This window comes from Aplidium turbinatum, chromosome 12 (genome assembly GCF_918807975.1).
Source record: "Aplidium turbinatum chromosome 12, kaAplTurb1.1, whole genome shotgun sequence".
NCBI lineage: Eukaryota > Metazoa > Chordata > Ascidiacea > Aplousobranchia > Polyclinidae > Aplidium > Aplidium turbinatum.
Window position 1 is genome coordinate 3,739,324 of NC_137483.1, and position 23,153 is coordinate 3,762,476.

Genomic DNA, 23,153 nt, shown 5'->3' on the forward strand with positions numbered 1-23,153 from the left:
TTTCAAAAATTTTATTCGCACAAACCAACCAGAATTTTCTTATTCGGAAGGGTTTGTTCATGATAAGATTATGCGTCTAAGCCAATTTTAACTCCAATGGCAGATGTAACACGTTTATCTGAATTCAACTCTCATTTACAGTACTTTACTCCCTACTGCTCCAAGTAAGTAGCCTAGACCGAGGGTAGGCTACTTTAAGAAAGGTGAGAGAGAATTTTTTTAATGAACAACAGCGAAAATTGATGCGCATAAAAAGAATAACCAGTTTTTATTCAATAGGCCCATCGAAGCAGGCTAATATTAATGACTCGTTTTCTGCTAAATATTTCTGGAAATTTCAGACTAGATAGTCACAACTTCTTGCTCCAAAGCTCACGCCTTAGGTCATCAACAAAAGACAACTCCTTTTTCTCGTTTTGGTATCAACTATAGCCTACCAAGCAGTCCACTGAACCCATTTCAGCCAATTAGGCTGAAATGCTTTATTGCCAATGCCAATTAAGCTTTAAATATAGTGGGATTTTGTACAAAAACTTTATGTTCAGTATTTGTTGAATCGCCAAATTTTCATTACATTAATCAACAGCTCCGACTGAGGGTTCTACGTGTTTTTTAGCCTACGTTTAGAAAACGCTTGTTGACAAAATCACTTTTAACCAGAGATGTACGTATACACCGCAAATTCTACGCCGTAGACTTGCGGCGTAGACTTTTTGTTTACGCTGACGCTTACGGCCACATTTTTCGAATAGGCCTAGTTGTCGCTTGAGGCTACGCCCAGGGTTGCATTCCTGTGGAAGCTCGGGGGTTTTCCAATCCATTGCTATGGAATGGAAAACGTTTTTAACATTTAAATAATGTAAAATGAAATGCTTCAGTTTGAGGACCGTATGCATGATTTAGGTAACTTAAGGAAATTATCCACCAAGCAAATCTTGAAGAGGTGTTTCCATATCACAACACAACTTTCCTTTTGACTCGAAAGAAAAACATTCTGTTCTTAGTCATAAAATTTTGCATCCGCTTATCTTGACTCTCTTTCGAAATTATCTTGCAATTGAAATTGCAGAGGTGTTTTCATATTGCACCAGACCCAGACGAGTCTTTTATGGATAATATCAGTAGTAAAATTGTAAAATTAAACGTAAGTCTTGATGGTATTGAAACCATGATTCCGCTTCTTCTATCTACAATTGAAATATATCTACAAATATAGTATAGCATGATATTGTTCACTAACCATGATAAAATGATATCTTGTGTTCTACTGGTGACCACCGATGAGACTTCCACAATATGTAGGAAACTGATAACCACTTTACTTTTGACGTTTCGACGAAAAAGGTAAAAACTACTTGTAACAAAATGGCACACCACAGAATCATGTCTTTATGTCCATCATTAGGTGTGGCATTAGACGCCTTCACCTAAGTGCAGTAGCGTGATTTCTATGTTTGTTGAATCGAAAATTGTATTTGTATTTGAAAGTCACTCTAGCTCTCTTACCACTCGGTCAGGCAGCTCAAGTTATTGTTATGTTGCATTATTGTCGTGTTACATTTTTGCTACGTTTTTCTTGTGTTTGGTGTCAAGTTACAACAACTTGTCCGGTAATTCAATCTTTCTTCACATTCTTGCAATGTCGTTTTTGACATACCAAGATTTGCGCCCGGTGGTTGAAGATTCAGATTATGTGGACGTGGAGGCAAGGAAGCCAATCTTCATGTCCACCTTCAAGCATTTCATTGCGTGTCTTACCAAAGACACAACCTCACTGTCTCGATTGGTGTCGATCACAAAACCTTCCGAATGTCGTGCTGGTGATCTCACAACTTCACCACACAGCTAACGTTAGTCAAGTAATCGATACGCACTAACATGGTATAGCTTGTTTGTTCAATCGCCTGGAAACCAGGGTGTAATCAATAGGGGGAGGGAGCAAAAAGTGAAATTGCCCAGCTTCCTTCACTAAATGTTTTAAATAAATATTACACCCTCTGTTACAGAATAATTTGAAAGATTTTTAGCCTACTATTGGTTTAGGGCTAGGCTAAAAATACTCTCAAAAGTGCAATTTTAAGACATATTTTCTACAACTGTCTAGGGAGACCTTCAGACACCCACTGGGTACTTCGCCTTTGTCGACTCGTTGCCGGGTTTACTGACATGTGCAATAATACTTATTAGTCTCCGTCTCCGAATATTTTGTTGGCGACGCCCCAGTCTTGAAGTAAGCCAAAGAAAGGCATAAGAGGTTCTTATCTAAAGGTTTTTGTACTATCCATATTTTTGGTAGTTAGAATATACTTAGTGGGTGACGATTTTGAAAAATCGTAAAGGGGAGGAAGCCAATCTTCGTGTCCATCTTCAGGCATCCCTTAAAGTGTCCTGCAAACGATGTAGCCTCATGTTCTAGAGAGGTGTCGAAGCGATGACTTGCCAAACACAAAATAAAAAAGAGTACATCGCTAAAACGCCTTAGCTGTTGACGAGCGACAAAATTAAATCATACCATTAAAGTGCAACTGCACAATGACTTTGACCGCACATTATCTGATAGTGCATGTTTCAATCTGTAAATAGCCTACCAACCTCGCCTTTACATTTTAAGGCTATATTTATCTAAATAAAAATCAACAGCATGGTTTTCCACGCGCTTGTATTTTGGCCACGTTCCTGTAATGGCGGATTGTATTTTTTTTCGCTGCTTCGATCTTGTTGCACGTGCTTTTTATGTAAAGGCAGGTAGTATAGGCTGTTTGCAATTTCGAGTTTGAAAAAAATAACCCAGGTCTGTTGACTTATTCATTGAGATTGTTGGTTAAGGGACCGACCAAAGCTGTCATAGGCTCATGCGAGGTAAGGTAGCCTACGTCTTAACCAATGTTATGTGACATTCTTTTAAGTTTCAAGTCTTTCTTTCGTCTTTCTTTCGCGTATCTCTCCGAACTTTTAAAACAAAATATTTCTCTTGCAACTTCGTTTCTTAGATTATTGTAGTTCTGAGCCAAACATTTAAAATGGTGGCAGTTTGCTTTATCTGTCACACAAAATTTGCTTCTGGTGCCAAAGTGACATTTTTTGCCTTCCTGAACGATGAACGTTTGCCAATTAAGTGGTGCAAGTTTGCTCATCAAGTCCGTAAACGGAATGGACCCTTCCCTAGTAGTGTTATCTGCTCAAATTTTTTTTTTGAGCAGGATTTTGATTTCGGGCGATGGGCTTCGCAAACCACTCCTGGCACACAGGCAAGAACAACTAAATTTGTATATATGCTGGCTGAAAGATTCGTCTTCATTATGGATGCCTTTCAAATTTGCGCATTCACTAGCAACCAAGCCTATCTCGGCTAGTTTGGTCTCCACTACGTTCGCCTTAGACTGACGTCATATCACTAGGTGGCGTTGACGAGTGTGCTACTTCCAGGTATCGTGAGAGTGAAGCGCTAGAGAGCGTGGGAAAAGGGTCGGTTCCTTGGCTGTGGGCCTCAATTGCAAGGAAGTGATTTTTTCAACCGGTAGCCTACCGGATGTCTTGGCAATGGATTCTAGCCAATGTTAATTCGATCGTGTAGTTGCACTTTAACATTAGGGGAAGGGAAGGTAATTTGATACACTTTTAACATTTTTGCCTGTTAACTGAAAATTACGTGACACAAACTATTGATTTTAAGCTGAAATGAAAGTCTGATCCCTTACACACTTTTTAAAAACATTTTCACTTTTCTATTTTTGTTACTTTTTTTTTAATTAAAATTTCAAAAACGTCACTCAAATGTATCAATTTACCTTCCACGGAAGGTAAATTGATACACCCGGAAGGTAATTTGATACAGTAAAACTAACACAGAAATCCCCTTTGACAACAAAGCAATAAATGAAAATTTAAAACGCGGTTGGCTTGCTTGGGTGCAAGGATGACTGTTGAGACCTAGTGTGCGGCAAAGCTTCTGCAGCGGGATGGACATGGGAAGGATCATTGGCTGGAGTTCTTATTCAAGGGGGGTGCTTTGCGCTTTTCTCATTTTTTGAAAGCAGATAGCGTGTAGGCCTACGAAAGCCCATATAATGGTTGTTTCCCAAAGTAGCTGGTCATGTTAACAAAGAATAACTTATTTAAATCAACTAGATCAATAACAACATTTATTACAGTCACAAAAAGAATTTAATATACTGTATCAATTTACCTTCTCTACATGTATCAATTTACCTTTTTCAAAAAAAGTTATAAAAATCTGATTTTTGTATGCTTGGATGCACATTGTAGAAAAAACGTGACATGCCCTTGAAGCCTTATCAATGAACTGTCAAATGAGTTTGGTTTCATCTTTCAGGAACTTTTCTTTAATTTTCCAGACGAAAATAATCATGAGTTAAAATTTTTACGAAAATACTTAAAAAACACACTTTTACAATTTTATGCCATAAAAGCACGAGTTAGCTGCATGGTGCAATTTTTGTAGGCATTATTTTCACAGATCTTCCACCTAATGACAATATTTTTGACTAATATTTTTTGTACATTTCTGTAGGGGGGGTGTATCAAATTACCTTCCGTATCAAATTACCTTCCCTTCCCCTATTTATTTCACTAGGCTACAGTACACGTATGCAGAAAGAACCGATTGATTCACTTGCTCGACAAGGCCAAGGTAATGATAGTTTGGCCTGCAGATTCTACATTAAAAATAAGACGAAAAATTATCATCATTTATTTACTTCAAGCAGCGAGACTGCAAGTACGTTTGTATCTCCAAAATGCATTTTTACTATTTTTCGCTCGAGAACTAGACTTGACAGCATTGCTTTGAACCAGAAGTGATCAAAGAGAGGCGTTTGGAAAGATTTTTTGTGGTTTGTTAAGGCGAAATCATTACAACATCAGGGTTTACATTTAGTCGTAATTGAAGGACAGAAATTTTTAAAGTATTTTGCTTAATTTATGATAAATTTTATTGTAAATAGTAGCCGATCCACAGGGGTCACTTGGTCACGTGATTTGAAGATTTGATGTTATTTAAAGTTTGGCAGTTCAGCTTTGACTCAATCCTTAAACAATTAACATAACGACTTCAACAATACGAACATAGCTCGTAGTGAACTACAATATCGTTATATTAACGTACAAAATTTTTCGAATTAAATTGGATATGGAAGACTATCACACGAGTTGGGAATTTTTGTAGCATTTCTGGACAGAACAACTTTGCAAAGTGGAAAGTATTCAGAACGAATCGATGGATTGGAAATCCACTGCGATGGAATGTAATACGTTTTTCAACATTTAAACAATGTAAGTTAATTATTTCCGTTTAGGCATGATTTCGATAAATCAAGGAAATTATTCACCAAGCAAATCTTGGAGAGGTGTATCCATGTCACAACACAAGTTTCCTTTTGACTAGAAATGAAAACATATTGCTGTTCTTAGTCATAAAATTCTGTATCAGCCTTTTCATTTCATTTTTAATATTTCAATCTTCTAATTGAATTGGCAGAGGTGTTCTAAGTGTATCAGGCATCTCTTTTATGATAAATATCAGTAATATTAATGTATCTATTTCATGGTATTCAAATCTTGATTCCAGGTTCTTCGGTTTACATTTGGGAATTAATCTGCAAATCACTGATAACTTGGCGGAGGTGTTTCCCCCCGCTTTGAATAGAAAGGATATAAACTCATAAGCAGTCATGATAATAGAGTCTTGCTTTTATTTCCTTTCTGAACACTTTTTAAAAATTCCTAGTCCTTGAAATGCGTTGCTCAATAGCACATGCCAAGAGTCGAACCAGCGTCGCCTAACCTTGAGTCGTGCACAAGACCGAGTGAGCACCATCTCACTTTCTATCCCTTCTCGAAATTCACTAGTGGGCCCCTATGTTTAGTAATTGCTCTTAAAAATAAGACCAAAAGCGTTTAAGGCGGCAAACTCTTTCCATGTGGGAAATATTTTATATTCATTATTTTAGCAAAGTTCAAACAACTTTTAAGACACATGTTCTTCTTGAAAAGTCTTTATTAATTAAGAATTTTTTTGGGTGATTAGGGGTCATAGGATTAGCAGATTTAATTTTCTAGGATTAGACAGCCACATTGCTGCCATCTTCAAGAAATTCTGAATTTGCTATTGCTCTACAATCCTCCTGTTGATTTTGAATACAATTGCAATTTTACAACTGGGCAAAACATTTTCTGTAATCAACAATAAAAAGTTTAAATGTATAGTTCAAGTTTGAGTGATTTCAGTCGTAATCATAACCACGAAACAGGGTTCAAGACAACGGTAGGTAACACAATTATAAATGAGATTGTTGCTCATAAAGATAACTGGACTCTGGATAAATATTGGTGGTTCTGGAGTTTTCCCCAATCAAATTAGTCACGCTACGCTTTTGCAACATTCCTCATAAAAATTAATGGATTCTGGTTAGATAAAGAGGCTTAAAGCAATGATAGCGTTTTCTTTTCATAAAATCTTGTATCCGATTATAAACAACCCATAAAACCTAATTAAAATATCACTGCATCAGAGAAGCCTATAAAATGAAGGTATCATTGCAGAAGCCGATTCATAACGAATTTATTTTGAGATAAGAAGATACTGTCCACTTTGAGCTCGTCATTCTGATCGTTATGAAGTTCCAGCGTAAAATATCAATACCATGAACTAATTTAGTAATTTACTTAATACCATGCAGTCGATGCAAAACTGACTTAATCAAAATTTTAATAAGTCGTTATAAGTACTGGAATATATATTATTTTTGATGCTCCATCAATATATGTTCAACATCGTACCAACAAAAGTAACTCGACAAAATTTTATATCAAATGAGCTAAGCATGCCAGCTGTATTGACACTATCTTGGCAGTGTTAATTAATAAACCGTGGGTGCTTTTGTTACCGCAGCACGAAAGCGTCGACATGTTCTTGAGCAAACTGGCAGCTTTCTCAATTGAATAAAATTAATTTCACATTTAAAGCGTAGAATTTTTAGATTTTTAACTTTACCGCTATGCTTCCTGGACATGATCTTTACACTTGTAGGTAATGGAGAGTAGGGGAAGGTGGGGCAAGATGATCATCCTAAGGTTAAAATCTCCATAAAATTCAAAGTTTAAAAGATATTTACAAATTGTTAGCATTACAAAAGTATGTGTTCATCAGCGCATCTAATGGTAGCATGCTTTGCATTATAAGCCAACAGCATGAGAATCTATATAGCCATTTGAAAAAATGTGGACGAAGTGATCATCTTGCCCCAGTACCGGGGCAAGATGATTACACATATGGGGCAAGGTGATCATACATTTTTTGCATTCTGTGAGGTGAGGTTTATTATCAAAAATAGAATCAACTTGGTGTAGGCTAGCCTCAAATTGAAGAGGCAAGCGACTGACATTATGAAAAACAGCGATTGGTATGCAATACGTGAACTGCAAAATAATCTTTCAAACGAACAGCAAAAAAACATTCAAACACACGGCACATTGCTCAACAGCATGGCCATAGGTAGACTACTATAAAAGGGTAAATCATGGGGTACAATTGAACAAAACCCAATTCTTTAGTGTGGCATGCATAAAAATCAAAACATCACTAATTTAGGAATGTTAATCGTCTGATTTCATGATATTCCCTATACAAAAATGTTGATTTTTATTCTGCACCCCAAACATAAATGTGCTTCCCTTATAGTTGGGCCCTGCTTGGAGAATCTTAGACAAAGTTTTTACAAATTAAATGCATACAGGTTGGCATTAACATATAGTTGGTGTGATTTTCTCTCGCTTCCACTCCTGAAGTGAGGTGACGGCAATTTGTGAACAATATCACTTTTTGTGAATGAAGCACTATCATCTTCATCAATTGCAAAGAGAAGCTTTTCAAAATTTCCTGGTAAGCACTACGTTTTCTTCAAAAATACTCCCTCGAATTTGCCATCTTTAAAAGAGTCGATTCTCGTGATATATGGAACTACTCTCGATTTTTCGGTAATATTTAGGCTACTACAATGAAGTCTCTTTCTACAATTTCTGTAGGCTATCACTTAAATCGCAGTCACTGGAGCTATCGGCAAAAGAAATTGGCATTGTATTGAAGTTCCAAAGAAGCTTTCCCATGATGAGTTTTTCGTTTATGTTCCCGTAGCCTACCATAGCCTAATTCTTTCAGAAAAATTAAATATGTTATGAAATATGGTAGGCCTTTGAAATCAAAAGATCTGCAATAAAATTACAGTAATTCATGAAGATGTCATTTTATGGAATTTCACGAGGTTAGCCAGGAACATTGCAAGCATTTTTAACTATAAATCCACTCATTTAAATTAGTCTCAAACTAGCAGAATTATATTATCCAAAATTATTTCAAGTGGGGCAAGGTGATCACCCTGATCAATTTGCCCCACGTGCAAGTGATCATCTTGCCCCATGCCAAACATTTTACTTTCAACTGTACTCTGTTGAAACTTAAAAATACTAACGAGCTATAAGAAGCAAGGCTAAATTATAAATTGACTCCCTACCTGATGCGCATACTTTCGCTTTTCTGGCATTCTTAAAAAACAACGTTATCACCTGCTTTTTGTGATTTCGCAATTTTACTTTTAGCTACCAAAATCACGTTTTTCAGCACACGTCCTAAACGGCTAGTCTAAAATGGCAGAAAGTTACATGTAAAATGGCGCTTTGGTAGAGCTGCCACTACTTGGCAGCATTGCGTTAAAGCTTCATTTTAAAAGAAAATAAATGAGGGTGATCATCTTGCCCCCGTGATCACCTTACCCCAGCTTGCCCTATTAATGAATTGCAGCAAGCAAGCCTTCTAACCTGGACAAAGCCTAAGTTTTAATAATTGGAGACATTAATTAATCATTGATTGGTTTTTGTTTGAAAAGCTCTAAAATTGTTTTATTTTAACAGCTTTCAATTTGAATATCATCGACTTAAGTTTATTTCTGCTATTATAAAACATGGCTTCTCTACCAATCTTGCTTTGTCTGGTCGTGATTGCTGGGACTGTCATTATGACAGCAGAAAGTAAGTGTTGTTAGTTAACCTTTGTTGACAATTCAATGTATGTAAAAACCCAATCGTACAACATTTAACCCTATCTTAATACGAGCTGTTTTCGTTCGCGGAAAGTACGTCACGGGCTATCATAGCCCCGTGCTAATTAATCGCTAATAACGGGAGCTATGAAAATCACAGAGTCAAAATATTTTACAAAATAATAGCCATGTGTATTGTGCGTATAGAAATTAAACTTTCACCCAGGGATATCTAAAGAAGGGGATACGAAGGCTTTTATTACGTCTGACAATAGAAGGCCTTTTGTTTATCTTAAATAATCTGTGTTTATCGTAAAATGACAATTGGCACCGATAGTAGTTTAAAAAAACTTGTTATAATAACTTGCATTACGCTATTAGCATCAGGCCTGGATGCTCACTGCATGCTCATTGCTCATGGTTACTTGTTAATTCAACTACCCATATAGTTGCTTTACATCTAGCCTACTGCAAAGGCTTTGTTAAAAAAAACAGCTTACTAATAACTTTTCAACTGTCTTTGTAAACAAATATTCTTTAAATATGCTCTATGTAACATTTGCTAACCGTCTTCTGTAGCTCATTGTACCAGCTGCAGTACAAAACTTTCTACAATTTAAAAAAAAAAAAAAAACTGTTTAAAGCACTACAAACTACCGCCCTGGTAGTGTCATGAGAATAAGGCAATTGCTGCGAGCCTTCATATCCCCTTCTTTAGATATCCCTGCTTTTACCCAACAAACTTGTTGAAATAAATTGTTTGAGATGAAAAAACGTCAGAAAGTCGGTTTTATTCTACCTTCCCAAAAATAGCTTCAAAAGTGAAATTTTTGAATGATAACATAAAGTAATGCTAAACTAAACAAAAAATTACTTGTGCTCATAAAGATAAGCCATTTTTAGGCGTTTTTACATTTCAAAGTAACTGCACTAACATTTATATTGCACTAACATTAACATATATAATATTACTAGCATTGCACGAAAATGTCTAGCCACCTGAGACAAAATGCTTATTGAGAAGGTCAGGAAGGTAGAAAAATGACCAGTTAGGTTTAGAAAATTCGCAAAGAATCAAAACTAAAAGTCAAGAAATTTCACATTTCTAGCATATTTCCTTCTGTGAAATATTTCACTACTAAAATGGGGCGTCCTTATAAAGCCCTTCTGCTGGTGGTCGAAAGTTTAGATTAAGTGGACTATAAGGCAAGCAAACCAATCTTCGTGTCCACCTTCAGACATGCCTTAAAATGCCCTAGTTAAGACACACCTTTTAAATTAAAAAACAGGCGGATGCTTGTGAGTGGTGTCGAACCGGCACCTTTTTGAGTGTCGTTCCAGGGTTCTCACCACTCGGCTATGCAGCTGTCGTTAATAATGTCTTGACATAATATGACACTTATAGTTGCTCGTTCAAAGGTTTTTATTCACTAATATCTAAAACAAAATTCCCAACACATAAATATATCAAACAAAAGCATGATTGTTTTGTTATAAAATAATAAACAAAAAGATTAAGCAATGGTGGTTCGACTCTCGGCCTCAGAGTTTGAATTTCAAGGCCTTCTTTCCATTTAGCGGCACCTTAGAATAATTATTCACAAATAACAACACTTCAACTACGACTCTGTCAACCTCTGTGAACGAGTTGATGTCAATAGCAGTAGAAGTAGCCCAAATTCTACATCTACAAATATGCAAAATCCTCAGAAACTACTGCATTTCAAAAACAGATCTCCATTCAGCGGCAATTTGTAGATAGAATAATTTACGGATAACAAGACTTCAACAACCAGAAACTTTATTCTGCCAATCTCGTGGACCAGGCCTCCATCAGTAGTTAAAACAGTCTACAAGGATGAGAAACTTGCAAGGTTAAATTTGAAGGAGGAGATTCAGGTTCAAATATCACTGTGAGTACTCGTTTGCGCAACGCCTTTTAAAGGCGGCTTTCTCTTTAGCGACACCTCGTGAATGGAATATTTCAACGACACTGACACTTCAATAAATGAAAACTTCACCCTGTCAATCTCAATAACCAGACCTTCCTCAGTGGTTCAAAGCTACTGAAAAATGTAAGACTTTTAAAGTCAGGCTTCCAAAATGTTTTCTCAGTGGGATGATGAACGTTTCCAAAATCTATCTCATGATTTTAACTGAATTATTGTTTCAGGTTTCGTAATCAAGAACGGTTGGGTCCACGCCACAAATAAACTCAAGTACCGGGTGACGACTTCAAAACTCAACTGGCATGCAGCCAGGCATTGGTGCCTGTTACGTGGGGGAGACCTGGCATCAAGTGGAATGCGAGAATATTGGACAAGGGTGTGAGTAAACAAATCGAAGTTACACAAAAAGTTTTTTAACAAAACATTATTGTTTATGCTACTGAACCAGCAATAATGTGTGACGCCTAACACGTTTCACATGGTCTGCTAATCGGAACCAAGTTTACAAAAGAATTCCCCTTAAACTGCGATTTATGCAAGCTCGGAGAAACAATCTTAGACTTTATTCTTCATTTTGGTTATCTGAGCAGCCATTGCATCATTTAACGCAATCTCTCTCTTTAGGTATCATAGCTTATACAGCCCTCGATGTATTGTAAGTTACAAAATGTACAATGATGTTCCAGTTTGATCGATCACGTGCTTCTTGCCAAATTTTAGTACGGTTTTTGATAAGTGGTTGAAAATTGTGCAAAAATGTGAATCTTTGTGCTCCTCTTGACCGTTTTCCTAGAATTTTTCCACTTAAAGATAAATCTTCAAGTTCGCCTTTCCTTATAATGTGACCCAAGAACTTCAGCTGCCGCATTTCTAAAGATCTCATTATCTGCTGCTCCTGGCCCATCTGTTGGAGAACTGCTCTGTCGGTTCGAAAAGCTGTCCATGGAACTTTTAGAATTCTTCGGTAAAACCACATTTCTGCAGCTTCAAGCTTTTTTCGGGTTTTTGCCGTTAGTGTCCAGGTTTCACATCCATACATCAAAATCGACCAAACAAAGCATTTTAAAAAACGAATTTTTAAGGGTTTGGAGAGTTTTCGATCTTTAAAGATTTTTGCCATGGTGTTGAAACTTGACTTTGATAATGCAATGCGTCGTCTAATTTCTTCTTCACATCGGGTGCTTGGATTCAGTATTGAGCCCAAATAATTGAATTTTGCGAAGCCCCACGCCGTCTTTGCCAAAGGTGACACCCAGCGGCGGGGAGTCTGGGGGGCCTCTCCCAGAAATTTTTGAAAAATTACTTTGAATTTGGTGCATTCTGAGAGCCTTTTAAACAAAAATGTGGGTATAAATATTCCTGTAAAATGGTGCTGTCTGGTGGCATAGCAAAAGGATAAGATCATGTTTTCTTGGGCATTTTTCGGTAATAAAGCTAAGTCTCTATGTTTTCTTGTTGCTAATTCCTAAAAACACAAATACAATATGAACGAAAGAGCCGCATAATACCGGGCAAAGAGCCGCATGCGGCTCGCGAGCCGCGGTTTGGCCAGGCCTGCAATATTTATATGAATTTTACGTAAATAAGCTTGAGTGAAAATTCTTTCTATAAATCAAATTTCTTTAAAGTCTTGTTCACCTAAGACTAGCGAAAATAATCTGTTCACAAAATAGGCTAATAGCGTTAGCGTTTGTTTTCTAATTTTTGAAAATGTATTGTACGAACATGTTAGCAACAAAATGTATAACTTTCTAGAACCATAGGCAACGTTGTGCTGAAAGACGAAGGTTTTTGGATTGGACTTAACGACTTGAGATACGAAGGTAGATGGATGTGGGTGGATGGAAAAAGTGCAAATCCGTCAAACATCCGCTGGTAGAATGGTGAGCTCAACAACGATGGAAACGAAGAGAACATTCCGCCGCAGTTGGTGCAATAAACAAAACATCCTAGAGGTTGATTTGTCACAATGCCACGTCATATTCAGACAGGTGACTGACTGGTTAAAGACGATCGAATCGAAATTCTAAGTTGGGAAACTTAGGCTAATCCGAATGAAGAGTAATAGTTGAATAGCCTACATGAATTCAAAAAGGGCCCTTCCATTTTTTTCGAATTTTTATTATGTTTCGAGGATCCTCTTATGTTTCACGTTCGCTCCAATCTCAATCTTAATGAGACAAAATCAAATAAGTTTTGTTGAGTAAACTTTTCAAACAGGATTCTCTGCTGCCGCCACTCGTTCTAGATCTCCTCCTACACGATTCCGCGACTAATATGTCAGTTTTGGTCGTATTTAAGCTAACGTCGGTGGCTACAGTTTATAAGAGATGCAGGCTCGTGATGTTTAACGGTGTCAAACCAGGGCTCCAAGCCTACAATGCCCAGTAGAGTGGAAGAATTTATGGTTCGCTAACATGTGAGCTGCCCACCATCCAACTGGACAGTTGACACCATGAAAAAAGTTGGCGCTGCTGCTGATTAATTCCCAATACTCAGATCATAGCTTTGGCCTGTAAGCGGAAACTTAGACAGATTTGAGGTAAAGTTTCAGTTTTTTACACTCGCTTCTCTTATTGGTTGCACAGAGATGAAACACTGTCCCCGAATGCGGTATATGATGTGAGTATCGTCATTTATCATCATCCCGTTAACTCCAATTGGTTAGCGCATGACATTCGTGAACGAAGAAGGTTTAATATCAACCAGCGCTTATTCCACTCGCGGTGTGCACAACTTGAGTACTGGTAACGCATTCTAAGGACTATTATCCATTCAGCAGCACCTCATGGATGGAATAATTTCCCGGCAACAATCGGAAACTTCACTCTGTCAATCTCAGTAACGGACCCTGCGTCAAAAGTATCTAGCAGTATGCGAAACTACCAGGAATAACCTATCAAGGCTTTGTCAGTCCGAGGATAAAGATTCCAAACCAATACGGACCGGTGGTTGTTTGGGACTAATCTTGCCTGTTAGCAATTGTATAAAACTTACATCGTGTAATTTTGCTAAACTTTGACAACAATAAATATTTCATTACTTTTAAAACTAGTTTAGTTGAAGCGACTCCAGTTTAATCTGGCCATTTGAAGCCTGCTCGATGCTAATTCAATAGAAAAAAATCGTTCAATTTGACAGATCGATTTTAACAACACTGTCTTTGATAACCTACGCACGGCTGGCAATATTGATCGTTCTTTGCAAAGTAACTTTCAAAATGATCGAGAAAAGCCATCATCAAACCTGCGATCCAGAATGACTAAACTTTTAATTTTTAGAAATTTAAAAAATTTTTACTTTTTAATTCAAAAAGTTCAGTGTTGGGTTTTGGTCATGGTTGTGACTGAATTTCAAACAATTTTCACAAATAATTTTAACTAATTATCGTTTTATTTCCACTCAGACTTCGACGGGTTAATTTCTTTTTGCAATCACATTTTTGTCAGAAATAACCTTTAAGAGCGTAGAAGAGACCTGCACAACATACGAGCCACATAGGCTACGACCCACAAGAGAATTCAAAAATATTTTACAATTAAGCTGCATTAGGCTATGTAATGACAGTTTAGTCTAATTATTTTATTTGAACCATAGAGAAATAAAACAGAGTAACCTTAGCGGATTTAACATACTTTTTTACTCACAAAAAATATAACATAATTAAAATAAACTCAAACGTTTTCGACACGTAGGCCTACGTATGTCATCATCAGGAATTAAATCTGCAATATACATAAAATGAAAAATCGTAAGATAAATTTGACTTTGCACTACAACTGCAACGACACTCTGGACTGAAAAGCACAAACTGAACAAATGATACGAGAATGATTACGAGTAAATTATGCGGTGGGAAACAGAACACATGAGGTGTAAACTACGGTAGGCACTTTAGCATAGGACAGTTTTTCGTGCGAACCAGCTACCACCATTGCGCTGCGGTGCATTGGTTACTAAAGGTAGGACAATTTTCCTTATAACCTCAATTGATTACAGTCATTAAGATCCTTCTTGCACTCAGTTCAGTTGCAGAAGAAAAAAGAACATTAGCAGAGGGTGGGAATCGAACCCACACAATCAAAATGACTATTCCCTTCCCCTAACCTTAACCCATTAGGCCACGCTGCTTGTGACGATACATTCACTTAATTTTTTTTGTATCAAAAATCTTTCGAGTAGATCGGTCAGAATATCACGTGCTGAGTCGCATGACTGAAATCAGCTGATTCGCAAAGAAAATTATCCTATGTCAAAGTGCCTACCGTAGGCTAAACTACAGGCATTGGACAAACAATTAGTAGCCTACACACACAAAAAGAACGATGAGCCACAGGCGAATAACTGCCGGTTGAGAGATGGATTGTAGGCTACCAATATTAAAGTGGACCAATATTTTCAACAGAAGTCGCCTACCTCCTTTGCTCTTTCTTCGAATGTTGTGAAAAATTTAGTTGTTTGCGTGACGCAAACCAGACATACATCATGGAAGCCTTAAGAATCAAACGTAACTATCCATAGGCCTATCTCAACCGGCAGTTATTCGCCTGTGGCTCATCGTTCCTTTTGTGTGTGTTCTAATTGTTTGTCCAATGCCTGTAGTTTACACCTCATGTGTTATGTTTCCCACCGCATAATTTACTCCTAATCATTCCTGTATCATTTGTTCAGTTGTGCTTTTCAGTCCAGAGTGTCGTTGCAGTTGTAGTAGTGCAAAGTCAAATTTATCTTACGATGTTTCATTTATGTATAGGCCTATTGCAGATTTAATTCCTGATAAGAACACACGTACGTGTCGAAAATGTTTGAGTTTATTTTAATTATGTTATATTTTTTGTATGTAAAAAAGTATGTTAAACCCGCTAAGGTTACCGTAGGCTACTCTGTTTTATTTCTCTATGGTTCAACAAAGCAAACTCTCTACCAAAGCTTTATTTTATTGGAATAAGCACAGATTAACTATTTTAAATATAACAATGGGATAGTGTGGTAATGGAACATTTAGATTTCATTTTTTCCTTGTATTATCCAGATAGTCACTTTATAAAAATCTTACAACATAGTTTGTATGCAGTCCGTGAATGTAGTTTTTCTTGTTGGGACACTCGTACCATGTTGAGTTGTGCACTGTGCAGTGTGCAGGCCTTGGTTCTAGAAGGTATAGGCTAAGCCTACTTGTAGATCTAATCCCTATCTGTGCTTCAATTGGTTTGTCGTCACAGACATATAAAGTTTGAATGAAGCATATTTCAAACCAAGGAAACCATCAATCTTTATACAACATGCTCTTTACGAATGTTGAACTTACAAACTTTCTATTGATAGATAGAGGCTCAAATCGTTAGATCATGCGCGCCCAACATGATTTCATAACTTCCAGTCTATAGTAGCCTATAGTAGCTCATTGCAGAGCGAAAGTTTTACTCTTTTTTGCCAATTCAGTCAACTGTGCGTCTTTTGAAAACTGAAAAGTTTGGGTGTTCATCAGGACAATTATCGTTTCTAGCACTAGTTGCAACGTTCATCTGCTAAAAGTAAAAGCAACAACAAACAGGTTGATTTATTGCTTCACTGACGTAGGATACGTCAACCGCACTGCAGTATATAAGTTTGTAAATTTTATTTTGTAAGTTATTTGCTCTGAGGATGCGCATTGTCATGATGCGCGAAACGTCAGTAAAGCAATAAATCAACCTGTTTATTGTTGCTTTTGCTTTCACTTTCATCAAATGAACGTTGCAACTAGTGCTAGAAACAGGGCCGTAGCCAGACCGCAGAGCAAGGGGGGGCCAACTTTTTTTAGGGGGGCCGAAAAAATTTAAATGGGCAAAATCATTATAATTGTAGCTGTTGCTCGAGAATGTTGGGATTTTGCCAGGGGGGCGAGGCCCCCTGGCTACGGGCCTGACTAGAAATGTGCATCTTTTGATGCCAATAGGTTGTTAAGCATTCCTTGTCCACCTCGTCTCTTCATCGCATTTTTGGCTTTCCTTGGTTACGTTTATTTTTCCAGGCTCTCCAAGTTGTTAATTTGTTAGTCCATAATATGTTGTGCTGATATCTTGCTGTATGAGCTGCCTAATAATAATGTTATGGTTTTGTTTATTGTCGCTCTACAACAGCAAGGTCTGTTAGCGACGTGGCTCAATTTTCATTTTATATCTGGTTTAAGATGTCATTACACTATCAACCAACTTTTTCTCACTACCTTATGCAGAAAAGAACATAATCAGTTCAGTTGTTGTTCAGTTGTTTTTTTTTATTTCTGACCATCATATCAACACAATACACATCAACATAGCAAAGGTCAAGAAAAAGGTAGAAGCGACAAAACGCGAACGTTAAAACGTGCTTGTGATCGACGTAAGTTATTGAGTTGAAAAAAATTTGGCACGGTCGCAACACCTTCAGAAAAATTTAAGATATAAAGGGAAAATTAAAAAAATAAAAAATGTTACAAAACAAATAAACATATAGCCTATAGGCTATAACTTTATTAGCCTACATAACTTTAGCTGATATATTGAAGATTTGTATGGACAGTTGCTATGAAGATCGGCCATGGTGCGTTATCAAGAGTGCTGATGGTCGTAAGGGGAACACGTCTTGATGCGTTTAGCTCATAGCAAAGAGCAAGGCAGGCAAAGAAAACCCCACAAAGAAATCCTACCACGGGCAAAGCCATTTCAAGCGCAACGCACCAGGCCTTGCACGACTCACAAAATAGATAGGCTATAACTTGACGACATGAAACAATGACAAAAAAACAAACTAGCAAAAAACAACATCATCATCTTGCGGAAATTCAATTATACCCAGGGAAGTTATGTCTTAAAGATATCAAGCGTGCTTTGATAAAAGTTGCGTTGATAAAGCGATAATTTTAGACCCCAGTCAGCTAAACTCGCCACTTCCACACCGATCCAACGTTAGCTAACGTTGTATTAATGCAAAAATGACAGGCATCGCCAGCTGGGATGTAGTAGTGGTATGTCCCAGTAATATGATAAATTTGGGTTACCGTATGTTTTACACGTTAAACCATATTAAAGTGACAAAAAATATCCAATTTGGCATATTACGTTAAAAAAAAAAAAAAAAATAGATAAACAATCAGACAATAGCATGACGATCCAGTCCAAGATATTGAAATAAAACAACTGGCCACCGCTTCACCGAAAGATGGAGATTGGTCAAAAAGGATGGAAAAACTTCTGCAGACTCTGTAGAACTTCTGTGGACAAAAAAACACAAGAACCAGAAGGCCAGTAGGAGTACTTACAATCTTACTATTTTGCTAATAAATCTACACACATTGGCTTATCATTGCTGGGTAAAAAAAAATATATCTTCTTTTAAATCAAAAATATATTTATATATATCTATATATATATATATTTTTATATATCTTTTATATATTAGTATGTTTGGTGCATGATGTAATACTTAGATGGGATTATTTCAAGGAAGATTTAGCTTGTTTATTTTTGATTTAAAGCCTTTTACAGTTTTACATTCATTTCTTATAGTAGGGGGAAGCTTGTTCCAAACTATTGGCCCCATGTACCGTATTGATTGTTTGCAAGTGTTAATTCGGCAATATATCGGAATATAAGGAGAATTACTTCTTGTTGTTAGGCTACTTGATTGTTTACACATAAGTATATCATTGAATGTTGTGGGAAGCAGCTTTTTTGAATATTTAAACATAAAAGTTGCAATCTCTGTAGTTTTCATGTGGTTAATTGATTTTAAATTATTGAGTTCCATTACACCTTTTATGCTTTCTCTGCGGTCAATGTCAAATACAGTACGAAGAAAGTTATTGCATGTACGTTGTAGCTTTTGCAATATAGTTTTGTTTTCATGACACCACGTTGAGATGCAATATAATATCTGACTCTCAACTAGAGAATGGTAAATGGAGAGAAGTGCTTGTTTGTTTAGGAAAGGCTTAATTTTTTTTGTCACGCAGAGTGTTGATCTTATTTTTTGAAGCAAGATTTCCATATGAGATTTCCATGACAAATGCTCGTTTACAATTATTCCCAGAAACTTTATTGAGGCAACTTGTTCTATGTTGCTTTTTCGAATATTCAAGGGTGGGTGGTATGATAGTGTCTTGCTTCCTTGACTTGAAAATAATATATGTTTGGTTTTGGTGACATTTAGAGACAATCGATTTGTTGATAGCCATTGATCTATGCATACAAGTTCTTGATTTGCCGTATCATATACCGTAGAAACGGTTTTATTTTTATATATAATGATGGTGTCATCTGCAAACATAATTGCAGTTCCGTGTTGAAGGCAGTTAGGAAAGTCATTTACATAAATCAGGAATAGAAGAGGGCCTAAGATAGACCCTTGTGGGACACCCAAAGATATGTTGTTAACATTAGAAGATAGTGTGCCATTGAAGACCACTCTTTGTTTTCTATTACTCAGGTAACTCATGAACCAATCATAGGCCACGCCTCTTATTCCGAAATGATATAATTTAGCTAGCAATATTTTATGGTCAATGGTGTCAAATGCTTTAGATAAATCAAGAAAGATTCCTAATGCAGGGTGGTTGTCATTGAGTATACTAGTGATACTATCTATTAGCATTGAAGCAGCATGGCTTGTGGAATGATTTTTTCTGAAACCAAATTGATTGTTATAGAAAAATTTATGTCTAATTAAAAACGAGTATAATCTGTTGTACATGAGTCTTTCTAATATCTTTGAAAAAACAGGTAGTAGGCTGACTGGTCTGTAGTTGTTTGAATCTTTGCAGCTACCCTTTTTAAAGATAGGTATCACCTTCCCCAACTTAAATGAATTTATGAATTTTCCACTCGTTAAAGATAAGTTAAATATATGAGTTAAAGCATGCAGTATGTTGTTTGGGGTTGACTTTACAACTATGGATGGTATTTCATCGATGCCACTGCTAGTTTTTGCTGGCATTGCATGAATAATATTGCTTATTTCATTTAAAGTAGTTTGATAAATATAAATTGTCTCAGAGCATGGAGAATCAAGATATGTTGAAAATATTGTATTTGATTTGGGAATTTTTTTTGTAAGGGAATGGGCAACACAGGAAAAGTGATCATTGAAGTGATTTGCAATAGTTAATCTGTCAGTGACTGTACTATCATTTATTTTGATGCCATGGTTAGTCTTAGACTGGGATTTACCTAATAGATTGTTGATTGTTCGCCAAGTAGCTTTCATATTAAACTTTTGCTTTTCAAATTCGGATTTATAAAATTCCTTCTTTTTTTGCTGAACTGTATGGAAGTATAAGTTTCTTGCAGAGGTGTAGTTCTGTTTGGAGTGAATAGTTTTATTTGATATGTACTTTTTAAACAAACGCTCTTTTCTTCGTAATAGATGTAGTAGTTCTTTATCAAACCAAGAATTATTCTTTTTTAAAGGTGTTTTTTTCAAAGGAAAATGCTTATTAAATTGACTGGTATATTCTCCTATGAATGACTCATAAGCTTCATCAGCATCAGTTTGATTTAAGCAACAAGTGATGTCCATATTTTCCAGAGCATTTGAGAAATTTTGTATGTTTGAGAGATTAAATGATCTGGTATATTGATGACATGTAACTGAGGGTTTTCCAATGTTAGTACAATACATAACTGGGAAGTGGTCTGAGATTTCATTAATTAGAATTCCACAGCGAGTTTCATTACCTGTTTGCACATTGGACCATATTTGATCTAAGACTGTTGCACTGGTGTCAGTTATTCTGGTAGGTTTATTAATTAGTGGGTAAAAAGAATTTGAAAACATCAAGTCTGTAAAATTGCCTACATTGATGTTTTCATAATCCAATAGATTATAATTAAAATCTCCCATTATATAGCATTGTTTTGATGTACCTATGTTATTTATGCACTCACTAAGCAGATCAAGAAAATCCAAATTTGACTTAGCTTCCAATACAGGTGCTCGATAAATGCTACCACAGGTCACTTGTTTACCACCAACAAAAATATCAATAAAAATAGACTCAAATACTTTTTCTTTCATAATGGTTAGGTCATCACGCTTGGTATACATAATATCACTTTTTAAGTATATTCCTACTCCTCCACCGCGACTGTTTTTTCGAGCATTTGATATGAATGTATAGCCCGGTAGGTTTAAGTAAGGACCTTTTGAATTAGGCTGAATCCATGTTTCGACTACAGAAATTAAATCAGGACTGATGTTTATAGACATCAGCAGGGCCTCAAGTTTGGTGAAATTTTTTACATTAACAATAGATCGAGCATTGATGCATAATGAAGAGAACACTGGCCCCAGTGAGCAGTCCATTTTTAGTTTATTGACAGTTGTTGAGTCTACATACGTTTCAGATATGTTAGGCATAAAAAGGTCATCTATGTCATTGTTATTTGTGTAAGATGTGCTAGCAAACATATCATTCAATTGATCAGGCTTGAAGGTAAGATTTGTTGATACACTGTGGCTTTCAACCAGTGTAATTAATTCGGCGTTGGATAGATGGACAAAAGGGGGATTCCAGTCACTGCATAAGGTACATGTCCAATTTTGTATGTCATGATAATTTGCACTTTTTTTACAACATTTGACATGAACTTCAATGGGACAAGTTAAACACTTAATATATTTTTGATTTTTTCTGATTGTTTTTGAACAATAGTTACATTTTGGTTTTATTATCATGTATAAACAAGGAATTGAAAAACAAAAAGGTATAAGATAGGGTTGGTTTAAAGCTAAGCTTAAAAGATAGCTAAGCTAAGGTTTAAGAGAATGCATAAAGTAAAAAGGTTCCCGAGTTTGGTTTTATTGTCATTGGTAAATATCATATGATTTGTTTAGCTTCAAATGATAATTGAAAACTGCATAATGTTATAGCCTAACAAAATAGATTAAGATGCATGGTTAAAAATTTTTGCAATATCTGAAAAATCATCTATCACTTGCCTTTTGTTATTCCAGAAGCACCACACTATTCCTTTGGATGTCCAGACGTCCTTGAAACCAAAAGCCTCTCTCGCTTGACGAAGTAATGACAGACGTCGTTTGGTCAAGGACTCTGTGATCGATAGTTTAGGACCATCAGAATCAGTTTTTAATTTGCTTTTTGAATAAAAAATTTCGTCCCTTGTCATCCTTCTAACAAATTTAATAATTATTGGTTTGTTGAGTTTTTTAGATGGCAAGGGGTGGCATGCGTCTATGTCACTCACAGTAAGGCAGTTAGTTGGTTTAACTACTTGATTAATCTTGTTTACCACATACTTCGAGTAATCTACATTACTTCCCTTGTTTGGGGCGTCAGTACATCCATGAAGTATGAGGCAATTGCTTCGCCCATACTGCTCCAGGTCATCTAGCTTGCGCTCTGTCCTGTATACGGAGCGTTGGAGTTCCCAAACTTGCTCTTGAAGAGCATAAACTTGTTTGGATAGCTCCGTCAGCTCCAAGTGTTGGGCCTGCTGAAGTCCATCTGTAAAAGATGAAGACACAGCAACAGCAGGGGGTGCAGCAGTGGTTTGGACCATAGCATACTTTTGCTCATACCTTTTTTGACTTTTCATAATCTCTTCCATTCCTTTTAGTAACTCATCCATCTTTGCCTTGTCCTCAGTAGTCATGTTGCAGTTCAATATATTTTTGTTTTTAGCTTTGGATTATTTAGTATGATATTATCAGTAAAAATACAGGAACCTATACAATGTCTGCTACTCCAGCATTCCCTGAAACTTATTCAAATAGAATGGTACCGTTTAGAATCGAATAGAATCGAATCGAATCGAATCGAATAGAATAGAATCGAATCGAATCGAATCGAATCGAATAGAATTTAGAATCAAATAGAATCGGTACCGTTTTAAAAGTCTTTGGTTTGACATGACCTGAAATCGATTTCAGATCTACCAGCATCATTGAGCTGGTATGAGCCGCTTATGAACACAACATTATTTAACCTTTTTCTGTATTCTACAATGAAAAACAATAATTATAATGCGTTTTAAAATAATGTTGCAACTGCTAAACATGGCATTTTTTTTCTGCATCTGTCTCATATGAATCGTACAATTTCAATCAGGCGCAAACGCAAAAAAATTGAATGTTTTGGCTTCATGCAACCAATCAATGCTTTGTTTTGATT

At 36.4% G+C, this 23,153-nt stretch overlaps 1 protein-coding gene across 1 annotated transcript; it reads left to right on the forward strand.

Moving 5' to 3' along the window:
* Window positions 1-8,923: 8,923 nt before the first annotated feature.
* Window positions 8,924-13,278, forward strand: LOC145781310 (uncharacterized). Its single transcript, XM_082593087.1, has 4 exons — window positions 8,924-9,042; window positions 11,227-11,380; window positions 12,758-12,825; window positions 13,223-13,278. Exons 1-4 carry the CDS (start codon window positions 8,976-8,978, stop codon window positions 13,276-13,278), a joined length of 345 nt encoding a protein of 114 aa, XP_082449213.1. The 5' UTR covers window positions 8,924-8,975.
* Window positions 13,279-23,153: the final 9,875 nt, after the last annotated feature.